The sequence below is a fragment of the Elephas maximus genome, chromosome 17 (assembly GCF_024166365.1).
Source record: "Elephas maximus indicus isolate mEleMax1 chromosome 17, mEleMax1 primary haplotype, whole genome shotgun sequence".
Lineage (NCBI taxonomy): Eukaryota > Metazoa > Chordata > Mammalia > Proboscidea > Elephantidae > Elephas > Elephas maximus.
In genome coordinates this window covers 32,391,738-32,403,811 of record NC_064835.1, presented here as the reverse complement: position 1 = coordinate 32,403,811, position 12,074 = coordinate 32,391,738, and the positions used below count along the sequence as shown (strand labels likewise).

Genomic DNA, 12,074 nt, shown 5'->3' with positions numbered 1-12,074 from the left:
TTTTTGAGCCTGAATTCTCTTTGGAGTGGTTAGAAAAAATTCATACTCTGGAATTTGGACCATGAACTCTATGGCAGATGCATTATTCCCCCAAAGGGGGGGGAGGAAATTTTCAAATACGCTGGTGTTTTGGTTCATTTTGGAATTTATGAACAATTTAAAAGCTGATCTGCAGTTGGTCTGAATTATCTGAAAATGCATCTGAACACTCACTCTCTGGTCCTACCTGCAACGCAGGAGATAACTCTTAGAGACTTTGGTTTGCTTGGGTAAATTGTCAATATTTCCAACTGACGATCAGTTCCTGAAAGAATACGACGAGACTCCTCTGAATTTCCATAGAAATATGATTTGAGTTTCAGGGAAACAACCTTTCCTTTTTGTCTCTTCTCAATTACTATCTGCTGACTCATTCTAAAAGGAACTAAAATTGTAGCCCAGGATAGATGTGCCAATTGAACGACTTGCTGTGAAATCCCCAGAACCCTGACGGAGAAGCCACATTTAAGGGAAGGAAAAGGATAAACACATTTTTATGAGATCTGATTAAATGAGGGTTTCTCCCTCCCACCCCGGCTCTGCATTTAATATACATATTTCTTTAAAGACAGCTGGTAGTGTGGTCTCGTTGCCTGGACATATCACTGGTTGTCAAAATTTTCTGCCTCTAATCCTGACTGTCGCTCACTTGTGTGGCCTCCCAGAAGTGATGGGACCACTCCCATCTCCATTTCCTGCGAAGTGGGGTGAGAATAGGAAGGATTCAGTCCATAACAGATTCCCATAGCTATGTAGATCATCCCTCAATTCAAAAACTTCTCACCCCTCCTTCCTATATATTTTATAAAACCCAAACTCTTTTATGGTATTTAAATTCTCTGGGTGACACAAGCAGTTTGAGCTTAGCCAGTAACCAAAATGTTGGCAGCTTGAACCCATCCATTGGCACCACAGAAGAAAGGCCTGGTGATCTGATTCCGTTAACATTACCACCAAGAAAACCCTATGGGGCAATTCTACTCTGTAACACATGGGGTTGTGTGAGTCTGTATGGACTCAATGGCACAAGACAACAACAAGGTCCTCCATAATCTAACCCCATCCAGTCTCCCCACTTTTACCTTCTCCTCCAGATGCACCCTCCCCAAAACTAATCCACTTTCCTGAAAGCCCTTCGACACCGGATCTTCCTTTGCAAAAGTCCTTCCCATCCTTCAAGGTCTGGATACGGATCCACCTGCACCAAGAGGCAGTGTGGCTGATACGTGCAGGAAAAGCGAAAGGCTGGAAACCTGGCTCTGTCACCCATTACCTGTAATCTTGGGCAAGTTACTGAACCACTCTGAACTTTAATTTCCTCTGTACAAAACGGGCATGTGATGATGCTACCTCGCATAGAACTGTTGTGAGGATTCAATGCAACAGTGTACATGAAAGAATTAGACAAATAACTACTATTATTAGACCGCTCTCTGCCTCTTAATTGAAATCTCTCCTTCCTCAGGGCTATCATCACACTTAATGCATTCTGCGGTACACACACATGGTTACCCTCCTGCTAGGTCACCAGGGCAGCAGCCCTTCTGTCCCCTTGCGTGTCTTCACAGGACACAGTCACCTAGTTCAGTCCCTGCATAACGGTCAGTTTATGAGGCCAGCGAGGCTAGGGTTATATATAGATCCCGGTAAGGTCAGTTAGCTTGGCACAGAGAAAGTTATTCTGTAGACCGTGCATCTAATTCTGACAAACTTCTGAGATGCCGGCGCTAACGGTGACAGCATGAGGATAGAGAAACCCCATCCATTGTCTCTAGGGAAACATCTCAACGTGCATGGGCTACTGATGGTGGATCAAACAGATCAGTAGCAGAACTGTAACATATGAAGAGTGACATCACTTAGTAATACCGCGCCATCGGTGAGTTAATACATGGATGGGATGAGCACTACAGATACTAAGTCATTAAAGCAACAGAAAGTGAAACAGGGTGTGGTCTTCTGCAGAAGAAAAGACACCTGCATAGCTCTGAGGTTACTAAAAAAGTTATTATGGCAAGTTGAAGGTTTTGTGAGATTGGTTGTGTCTATGTACACACATAATGGCCAACGTCCTTTCGCCTAGTCAATTTGCCACAAAACACCAGGCAAAGGATAAACTGAGAAAGACTATTCTGGTACCCCCGAAAACCCAAACTCAACTGCTGTCAAGTCAATTTCTACTTACAGTGACCCTACAGGACAGAGCAGAACTGCCCCATAGGGTTTCCAAGGCTGTAAATCTTTTGGGAAGCAAACTGCCACATCTCTCTCGGGATGTTGGTGGGTTTTGAACCACCAGCCTTTTGGTTAACAGGTGAATGCATTAACCACTGCACCACCAGGGCTCCTAGTTTTGGGTACAATCCAAAAAAAAAAAAAAAAAAGTCATGCTGTTCAAAACAAAACAAAAACGTTATTCTATACCTACACAATGCAAGTGGTTGTCTAAATTGATAGGAAATAGTGGATTTTTCCATTCCAGACTCTAAGTCAGTCAAATGGTAACTCTAGACAGTTGGGCCTAGCCTGAAAACGTTATACTAAGCTTCAGACAGAATCAGACTACTCCCAGGGAAGACTAGGACTTTGCCTATGGCCTGTGTGCTGATTTACAATTTAAGCATATTTTCTGGAAGTTGAGGGTGTATAAACGTCCAAACCCACTAGAAATTCTGCTGGTGGCTCAGCATCATAGAAAGTTTCTCAACTTCTTTTGCTGGGGGCAGCTAAGTTCTCACATTAGATTAATGCCATATTTCTAGAAAATAAAAAAATAGGCATGGTTTAAATGAACCACATTTTGAAACCCATGCCAAGCTAACTGGTCAACCCCAAATAGAAGGTGATGTAGAAATCTTGACTCTTATTTGATGCTGCTGTCATTTAGGATCTACTTGATACACAGTCTGAAAAATGTGTTCCAGTGCATCTGATTACATTTTATTTAAATAGGCAAATATTAAATTAATAAAAGAGTTGACATAGGAATTCAGCCTACCTACTTACGGCCTATAGTGGGGCCCATTGGTTATTTAAGGGAAATATTATCACGTCTTCTGGTATAAAAAATCTGATTTTCTTTGTTGACAGGAAAAAAAGGATTTGTTTTGGGAGACAGTTGTGTAAAAATCCTTCCTGGAAGTTTGGAATTACCTGTGTTTAGTATGGGAAGAATTCAAGATGATAGTAATACATTTTTCAATAAATAACAGAAGTGTCTTTAGTCTGAAGTGCCAGATTGTTCGTGACTGTTCTTTTAAACAGCCCTCTCTCTATCGCTTTATTTCTTCTCTCTCTCTTTCATACACACACACACGTACACACACACACGTGCACTGCTTCTAGGATTCTATAATTCACCATAATGTAATGAAAATAGATGAAATCATCATGGCATAGTGATAAGAACATGGCCTGAGGATCAGGAGACCTGAATTCTCACCCTGACTCTGTCAGTGTGTGACCTTGGACAATCTACTGTGCCTCAGTTTCCTCACCTACAAAATGAGAATGTCAAGCTAAATATTCTCTAAAGCTCTAAAGTTACAAACCTATAAGCCTGAGCAGCAGTTGAAGTGGAAGGAAGCTGTTTTGTAGACATTTTTCACAAACCAAACAGGATTCAGCATTTGAAAATAACCTGAGGGACGCAATTCTGCCAGGTCATGGGGGCAGATAAACTGATTGAGTCCATCTTGTCTCCATTCTTATGATTTTAGGTGATGGGACGGAGGCAAGGGGGGTGAATTTTCACTCTTCAAATTTCAGGCTACATCTTTTTGAGGCCGGGAGTAAAGGCTTTGTTCCCATGTGTTTGTTGCCTAAATTCTTTTTTTTCTTCTGCTTCCTTGCAGGACCCTGCCCTGACGCTTCCCATGGGCACCAGCGCTGCCCGTCACCAACAACCTCCCTCCTGCCTGTCTGCCACATTGACCTCCCTGGTTCTCAGAGCCTAGCTGAAAGGGCAATCTTTCTTTCCTGTTTCCCTGCTCTTCCATCATTGATGGTTGTGTGGTAAATGTGTCTTTTCTGAGATGAAGAATGATCACTAATTGTCTCTCGGCTCAACTGGGACCTCCTTAGAGATGCCTTCCCTGACCATCCTGATCTATCTCAATCATTTTCTTTCCCCTTACCTGCTTTATTGTTCTTCAGAAGATGTGCCACCACCAGGCATGCGTTTGTTTCTTTCTTTATGTCCATCACCTCTGCTAGAGTGTAAACTACCTAAGACTTTTGGTCCCTATTTTGTTATTCAATACAGAAAACAGTCTTGGAACATAAAAAACCAAACCTGCCGCCATCAAGATGATTCCAACTCATGACAACCTCACGTGTGTCAGGGCAGAACTGAGCTCCATACAGTTTTCACGGCTGTAGCCTTTCAGAAGCCAGTCGCCAGGGCTTTCTTGCAAGGTGCCGCTGCATGGACTCAAACGTCCAACCTTTTGCTTGGTAACCGAGCACTTAATTGTTTGTAGCACCCAGGGACTCCTTGAAACATAACAGACATATGATAAATACTTGTCGAATAAATGAAATATGGATTATAGCTAATCTAGACCTGTGATCTAGTTTTCTGGCCAATCAATCCCTACAAGTCCAATGTCAAAGGAGAAATTCAACTAAGTGTATTCAACTAAAGTCGTTGTTGTGTGCCTTTGCCTCCTAGGATTTCCTAGGCTTAAATCTTTATGAAGTAGTTCACTAGATCTTTTCTCCTGTGAACCAACAACCTTTGGCTGCCAGCCAAGCACTGAACCACTGCACCATCAGGGCTCCTTTTCAACGAAAGTACCAGACTTTAATTCTTACTGCATCTTGTGACCAGGAGGTAGTTTAGGGCCCACGTTATAACTGAAGAAACGAAGAAGACTCAGGGAGCTACGTGCCTGGCCAAAGGGCACATAGCAGTAAGTAGCACAACTGTGAATGAACCCACATTTCCTGACTTTGAGTTGCCTATTCATTTCCCTATTACATTCACTACAATTGCTTACCCATTTTGGAGGGCACTATGTGCTTGAGTTGAGCATCCACAGATGAAATTATTGGACTCAGTCGAAGCTTGCCTAGAACTAAGATGCAGTTTTTGAAACCAGGTCACTTCTTAAAGCAGCCGCCAGTATCACATGCTTTTCAACACTGATACTATCGCTGTGTGGAGCATGGGCGGAGTTGGGCGTTGTTTCATATCACAGGTTAACATGTCTGTGGCCAGAGAGGAGTGGAATGGATCCTGCCAACTCTGGTGGTACCAACTTGATAAGAAGATAACACGATACAGAAGGATTTATCATAATAAGGACAATGAGATTAAGATTTTGTAAAGACATGGAATTGTGCAAATTATGTACAGAATAAAGAGCTTCTGTGAAGAAATCCAAACTTCTCTGGCTTCTTAGACCAAACACCTCCCGAGCTCTAAGACCCACAGATATTTTAAAATATAGACATGCCTTATATCGGAGGATGAAACATGCAGGTGCGCAAACCACATCCCAGAATCACTCAGAGCTGAGTTTTCAGGGCAGTTCAAACTGGGATGCATGTTCTGAATCTGTGTCCACAAATTAGATCTGTCTATAGACCTCTGACAGGGAATTCAAGTCGGACCTCTCTCAATATAGTACCGGGTTTATTGGATAGGAAGGTAAGTACTCTCCTAAGAGCATGTGAGCAGGCTATTTGAGGACTAGAGATGGTGATGGAGACTCTGGTGGAGGTAAGTCAGTCCCACTGTTTGTTTCATGATTACTAACTTACCTCCACCAGACTCTCCATCACCATCTCTAGTCTGGGAACCCCAACATTCAGAGGTCACACGTGCACAGGCAACTTGACTTTTGCACAATTTAAATGCTGAAGTCTACGCTAAGATTCAATCCTTCTGAACTGTGGGACTGAAGATAGCTTGAGAGGCTCTCACAGCCAAGTAACCAAGCGAGAGATAAGAAATGTTCCTAGGGCAAAAGTGGAGGGATGCGGAGGCTCCCAGCACCCGCGTGAAAAGAGAGAACCTGCACTTCCATCCTAGGCATCAAGTGTCAGGTTCCTGGTCCAAGCCTATTCTCGCTGTCCGCCATGCCAATCCCTGTGTGTGTCTGAGAGGTTAGCACATCCTGGGTACACAGCCCACAGCTTCCTCCCTCCGCTCAGGGCCTGTGCTTAGAGGTCTGAGCAGTGCAGAAATATTGCTTCACTTCTCCTTAGGATGTCAAGACCCTGGAGCCATCTTACCACCCTTCCGGATAGGAGGTGGGCCTTCTGGGTAAGTGTCCTGACCAAGGGGGAGTTTTCTGGAGCGGAGCATCTTCTTACTAAATCCAGGGACACAGAGAATTGTACGCACACACCAACATGAAGGAGAGACCCAAAGCAGGCGTAAAATGGTTCCCTCCCCCAAAGCTTCTCTCACACACTCCTCACCACACTTAAGCTTGAGGGACCCAGACTCACACAGACTCCCATTAATCCCTTACAATCAGTTATCTCATCTCTAGATTTTAAAGTTCCTTCGGTTGGTGCCTTTTACCTAAGTCAGCATATTTCAAACTTTGCAGAGAAAACAAAACAAAATAAAAACCACGCTCTTTAAACCCCACCCAGATGATAAAAATCTCTGAAATTCTCCAAACGCAACATTCTTAGCCTCCTCTTACTCAGCCCCGAGCAAGGAGTCGATTCCTTTGGGCTCTGGGGTTGGCGGGCTCTGCCAGTCCCCACCTCACCAGCCTAATAGATTTTGCAGGCAACCCCTGCTTGGTTGTGCGCTGCACCGCGCAGCCGACTCCTGGCCCCATTCATTCCCCTTGGTCCCGGTCGGAAGGCCGGCCTTGGCCCGCCCTGAGGCTAGACACGTTAGGGGGTGTCCCTCCTCTCAGCTCTTGGCCCCACTTCTCCCTTTCAGAGGGAGCGGGCAGTCGACCGTCCTGAAGTTTTACTTGGAACCAGACCTTCATCATCCTCCGCTGCTGCACATTACAACTGACACCCGGGCGGGGGGCGCGGGCCGAACCGGTGCCGGGCAGCGGAGGGTAAGAAGCGGCTCTGAGGGGCACGGGACCCTCTTGGAGAAGACAGCGCCGGGAGTCCGTCCCCTGAGGCCGGAGCACTCCTGGGCGCCGAGGGCCCGGGTCCCAGGCCAGGAAAGAAGAGTCCCTGCCGGAGGGGCCGCTTCCAGCGCCGAGATCAGGTCAACAGACGGAGCGAAGAGGGAAGGGAAACCGGCCGCGCTGACATGTAAACAGGGCTTGCCTCCGGAGGAGCACGACGCAGACAGACCCGCAGACACACTCGCGTGCACCCCGACCGCCAGCAACCAGCCCACTTGCCCATCTCGGGGCCCCGCCAGACGGGATCCCGACTATTGGCGGCTGCACCTCCGCCCCCGGCTCCTTGGCCTCGGGCGGGAGGAAGCTGGCGGCCAGGCGATACCCAGCGCCCGGGCCCAGGCGCCTGGGCTGCCGGGTGGGCGGGAGTGGGGACCTGCCGGGCTCCTGCCCGGCTCCGGCTCCGCGCCCCGGGTCTCCGGGTTCCACCGCGCCCCGCCAGCAGCCCGGCTGCCGCTGGGTGGGAGGGGCCGCCCTCCTCTCTGGGGCCGAGGGAGCCGGGAGATCGCCTCGGCGGGGAGCCTGGTCGGCGCCCCGGCTCGCGGCACTAGCCACCCCAGCGCGGGAGGAGCCGGCGCGAAGCCTGGGCGGGGGAGGCAGGGAGACGGCCACGTCTTCCGGGACCCCGCGCCCCGCGCCCAGCCCTCCCGGGCCGGCCCTGCCGCTTACCTTAATAGTCCCGTCCATTTGGCGAAGTCTGCGGTCGAGCCCCCCAATATTCCACACATTGACCCGGTTGCAGCCTGCCCTCGCAGCCCCTGCGAATTCGCCCGGCGCGGCCTCCTGGCGCCTCGGGCCCTCCCTGCGCGTCCCGCGTGAGCGCCCTGCCCTCTTCCCCGGCGCACGTTTGTTGTTGTAGCGGAGTGAAAAAGAGACAGTTAACCGGATGAAACTTTTTTTCAGCTAATTTTGGGAAGTGACTTCACTTTGCGATTCAGAGAGGAAGTCCTATCTCTCTCTCTCTCTCTCTCGCTCTCTGTGTCTCTCTCTCTCTGTCTCGCGCTCTCCCCTCTGCTTCCCCTCGTCCTCCCTCCCCCACACCCCCTCTCCCTCTCCTCGCGGGTCCTGCTTTTCGCATCACACAGGCTATATAAATATACGCGAGATGCCCAGATACACTCGCGCTCGGCGCACACAGGATACTGGCTCTCGGAAGATAAGAACGCGCCGGGAACAAAGCCGAGGGCCTTGCCAGCCTCCCGCGCCCTGATTCCCGCAGTCTGCACCCCCCCCCGCCTTCACCTTCCCCAAAAGTCCAAAGCCAAGCGCCTTTGGCCTCCTTTCTTTTGCCGGGGCTGTTGGCCGAAGGCGGCCCTCCTGACTCATTCACTTTCCGTTTCTTCCCACAGATCCGTTCATTAATGCTTTTTCCAGCCGGAGTAAAAAAAAAATTTTAGAGGGGGGAGCCGCGGCGGGATAGTTCACTTGGGCTGGGGGTAACCTGGCGCCTTCTGCCGGGAAACCGCGGACACCCTCCGAGGCACACCAACAACTAAAAAGTGCATCCACCGGCAGTTCTCCACTCGCGCCCTAGCTGCCAAGGCGCGGCAGCTGTTAGTGCGGCTTCCCACTTGCCCGCGCGGACTCGGCAGTGTCTTGGTCGGACCCGGGCGGTCAAGGACGCGGACTGGGCTCAGAGCGCATGGTTCCGAGGGGGCACCCTAGGGATTCCGCGCCTGGGTCCTCACCTCCTGGAGAGCTTCCGGCGCCCACGGAGGGCAAGGATCGGTGGCACCCAGGCCACCTATCCGCTCCGTCGTGGGTCAAACCCTTCGCGTTAACCCGGATGCCACCGCCCAAGCCCCAGAGCCCCGGCCAGAGTCGCCTGCCTGACTGCACCCCCGACCCCCTGGAGCTAATACTTCAGGGGGCAGTATCTTCTTTCCTCGCTGGTCCGCGGGTCTCCGGAGCGCAGGACGCACAGCACCACACCGACCCCCATCTTCCCCAAGGTGAGACCTGGGCATTCGCGATCCGGACCGTAATCCCACCCAGCCAGGAGCCCGGCCTCCCCTCGGCCCGCATCGCCTCACCGTCCCCCTACTGTGCGGCCGCGCACTCCTGTTAGCGCTGCGTCCGGGGTCCGGCCCAGTGAGGGGACTCCCTTCTTCCCAACCTCCAAAACAGGTTACCTTGTCCACGATCTCCAGACCACGCTTTGGACTGTCTCACTTTTACTTAAGAGTCCGCCCGGGGAAGGAGGAAAGATATCCAGAGAAGATCCGAGTCAATTGGAAAGACAGTTTTTCATAAGGGTGTCCACAGCGGCGGTAAAGGTGACTTATTAATTATTTCTTCAGAGCAATTGAGCCCGGGAGCGCGCTGTTGTCCCTCCCTCCCCCCTCCCTCCTGTTGAAATTAGTCTCATCAATTCCGCTCCAATTTGGTGTTCGAATACAGACACCGGCCTGAACGTGACCAGACCTGGAGTGGCGGGCGCAGCCTGCCAGCAATTGAGACTCCGTGTGCGCTGGCGGTGGGGGTGAGGGGGGGCGTATGGGGGCCGGGCGCACTCCCCCCACTCCTGTCTGCTTCTCAATCCAGGGGTCTGCTCCGGGGCTCCCCTGGGACCGCCACATCTGGTTACCGCTAGCGGGGTCACTCCCCCCCTTTGCCTGGGGCCACCAGCTCTGGAGTTCAATTAAAAGAAATCAGGCTTAACCCTTTCCTGCCCGCGGCCTGCCTGCCTGCCCGCTAGCTCTTCCCTTCACCGTTTCCACATGCTTTCCAGAGAGGGAAGAGGTTAAAGGGAAAGGAAGAATGAATTACATCCTTTCAAACCCCAAATTGTTTCCTTTTCAGCCCAGACTCTGCCGACCTTCAAACGACAACCGGGCTTTCAGGAGGGCGTGGGGAGACCACTTCCCACCCCGACCTCACCAGAAACCCGTGCGCCCCCTGCCATACTACCCTATTTTCTGCCAGAAAGGAATTCAACTCCATCAGCCAGCGGCCCCTTCCCGGTGCGGGCAATCACTGTGGCCGTTAATGGCCACCTCACACGTGGCGACACTCCCTCCCCCCAACACACACACACACTCCTCCTAGCGCTTTAGAAGGCACCTTGGTGGCAAACCTTCCCTAGGTTTCTCTTCCCAGCTCCCTGATCGATCCTGGGACGTGACGGATAGCCTTCACTGTGCTGATTCCTCAGAGCCCCTCTACCACCACCCCCAGACCCTTTTAGCAGAGCTACCTTTCCCATCCGGAGGGTTGGATATGGAATTGGATTATTGTGAGGACTCCCCCCTTTCTATTTAGCTGTGGAAGTCAATAGCGCTTTCTGTTTCTGCCTGTAAAACCAAAGCTAGGGTAATTTCGCAATTTTCAAGATAGGGGGAGGGAGGAAGAGAGGCTGGCCTGGGAATAACCGTTGCCCCTTTGTGACTCATGGGACAGGGCACTGGTGCCAGTGTCTTTTGTTATTTTCTAGCCCCCTCCCCCTTGGGATATAGTTCCTGCCAGTCTACAGGGGTCTCCACCCAGACAAGAACTCCCCCCCCCCACTCTAAGCAGCTCCCTGAGGGAATATCAGGTTCCCTCCCCCCGCACTGATGTGCTGGTGGACAAGTGAGACGCTTATGTAACTCTGCGTTTGATGCTCAGCCCTGGTGCTGCTTCTTTTTTAAATCCCAAAGGGGGATAAAGCCCTAACCAAACACAACAGTAAACAAGTCTGCCCTGTTTAATGTGGTTACCACCAGACATCTGGAAAGATGGTTTGATCCTGGCAGCTCACATTGTTTTCTCGAGCAGCCAAAGAGAATATTTTGAATGTTTGCATTGAGACAAATTGATAGAGAGCCTGCGGTGAGGGCCGCTACAAATGAAAACTGTCTTGAGGTCAGAAGGAAAAAAAATTCCTTCCCCTTTTCTCTGGCCCCTTCTCTCCCCTCACCCGCCTGGCTGGGGGCTGGTTCACCGACCCACACATCTGCACACACCGTCTTTTTGGCTCACCGGGGACTGCTCTGCCTCTCTTTCCCAGACTGGGCAGGGCTGGTGGCCAGGGGCTGGTGTCGGGTACCATGGAGGCCATTCCACCAGCCTGGGCTGGCTTTCAAGTCAGGGGACCAGTCAGTGGATGCTCAGGCCAAGGAAGCCTGTGCTGAGCATCAAAAACAAACAAACAAACAAACAAACAAACAAACAAACAAACAAACAAACACCATTGCCAACTGAAGGGGGGGACCCAACAACCACACAGCCCACCCCGCATTTCTCAGTTTGGGGCCACTTATAGAAAGCATGTGCCTGGAGGCAGGTATTCAGGAAATAGCGGGATTTGGAGCACTGTCCCTGGAACGTCGGTGGGGAGGATTTGCCTCGCACCATCCACACTTGACAGTATTTTCAAAGATGCGGAAGTCCGGCTTCCCCCGGGAAGAGAGAGGCGGCGGGGCTAGACGTGTCTTGGCTCGCTCAATGTCAGCCCTTTTGACCGGGTCAAAGCTTTCCAGACGCGGCTTCCCGGGCTCGTTTGGTCCCAGCCCCGGTTGAGGGTGGGGGGAGGCGACAACTGGAGCCAGGTTCCTGGGGTGCCTCCGGAGCCCAGGGCGGCTCGGTCACTTGAAACCCCGAAAGATGCCAGGCCTGGCCCAGCGTACAGGGCAGATCCTCGCCCCTCGGTTCTGCTTACCCCCTTCGGGTCCAGCGCGGCCTCTGCGGGGATTCGAACTGGCCCGGGAGAAGGGAAGAGGCAAGGGGGTGAGGGGGAAGGGGAAAGACGAGCTTGGGGGAGGAGGGCGGAGGCGGGAGCGGGAGCGGGGGTTGGGGGAGCCAGCTCCAAAACTCCAGACTGCACAACTGCAGCTTCGAGTGTCTGGCCCCTCGCTCGAGGCCATAATTAATTTGAGATTTATTTTTATTGGAGAACTCGAGTCTCGTCTGACCTTAGCCAAACAAGGCCGCTCCGGCCGCCGC

The 12,074-nt window shown here is 51.2% G+C and overlaps 2 protein-coding genes across 4 annotated transcripts in view; one reads left to right on the top strand and one right to left on the bottom strand.

Moving 5' to 3' along the window:
• FLI1 (Fli-1 proto-oncogene, ETS transcription factor) overlaps positions 1–9,358 on the bottom strand; it is a 145,090-nt gene extending 135,732 nt beyond the window's left edge. The window contains exon 1 of one of the 2 annotated variants that reach the window (XM_049857594.1): positions 9,284–9,358. Coding sequence is in view for 1 of the 2 variants with exons in the window: in XM_049857593.1 (XP_049713550.1) it covers positions 7,821–7,838 (18 nt within the window). In the remaining variant the exon portion in view is untranslated. Of the gene's footprint in view, positions 1–7,820; positions 8,163–9,283 lie in introns of those variants that run through there. The other variant, XM_049857593.1, reaches the window with a different exon arrangement.
• On the top strand, positions 8,097–11,851 carry LOC126061206 (uncharacterized). 2 transcript variants are annotated; one of them, XM_049857596.1, is made up of 3 exons: positions 8,097–9,103; positions 9,335–9,427; positions 9,954–11,851. In XM_049857596.1, the coding sequence occupies exons 1-3, from the start codon at positions 8,794–8,796 to the stop codon at positions 10,205–10,207; spliced, it is 657 nt and encodes a 218-aa protein (XP_049713553.1). In that variant the 5' UTR covers positions 8,097–8,793; the 3' UTR covers positions 10,208–11,851. The 2 variants fall into 2 exon arrangements, with proteins under 2 accessions (XP_049713553.1, XP_049713552.1); XM_049857595.1 differs by having other exon boundaries at positions 9,279–9,427.
• The last annotated feature ends 223 nt before the right edge of the window (positions 11,852–12,074 follow it).

Excerpts from the sequence above, each read along its gene's own strand:
- LOC126061206 (XM_049857595.1), top strand. The coding sequence starts at position 8,794 with ATGGTTCCGAGGGGGCACCCTAGGGATTCCGCGCCTGGGTCCTCACCT. Across the intron at positions 9,104-9,278 it reads CGACCCCCATCTTCCCCAAG|GTTACCTTGTCCACGATCTC; the intron begins GTGAGACCTGGG and ends CCTCCAAAACAG. Across the intron at positions 9,428-9,953 it reads TGTCCACAGCGGCGGTAAAG|CCCAGACTCTGCCGACCTTC; the intron begins GTGACTTATTAA and ends TTTCCTTTTCAG.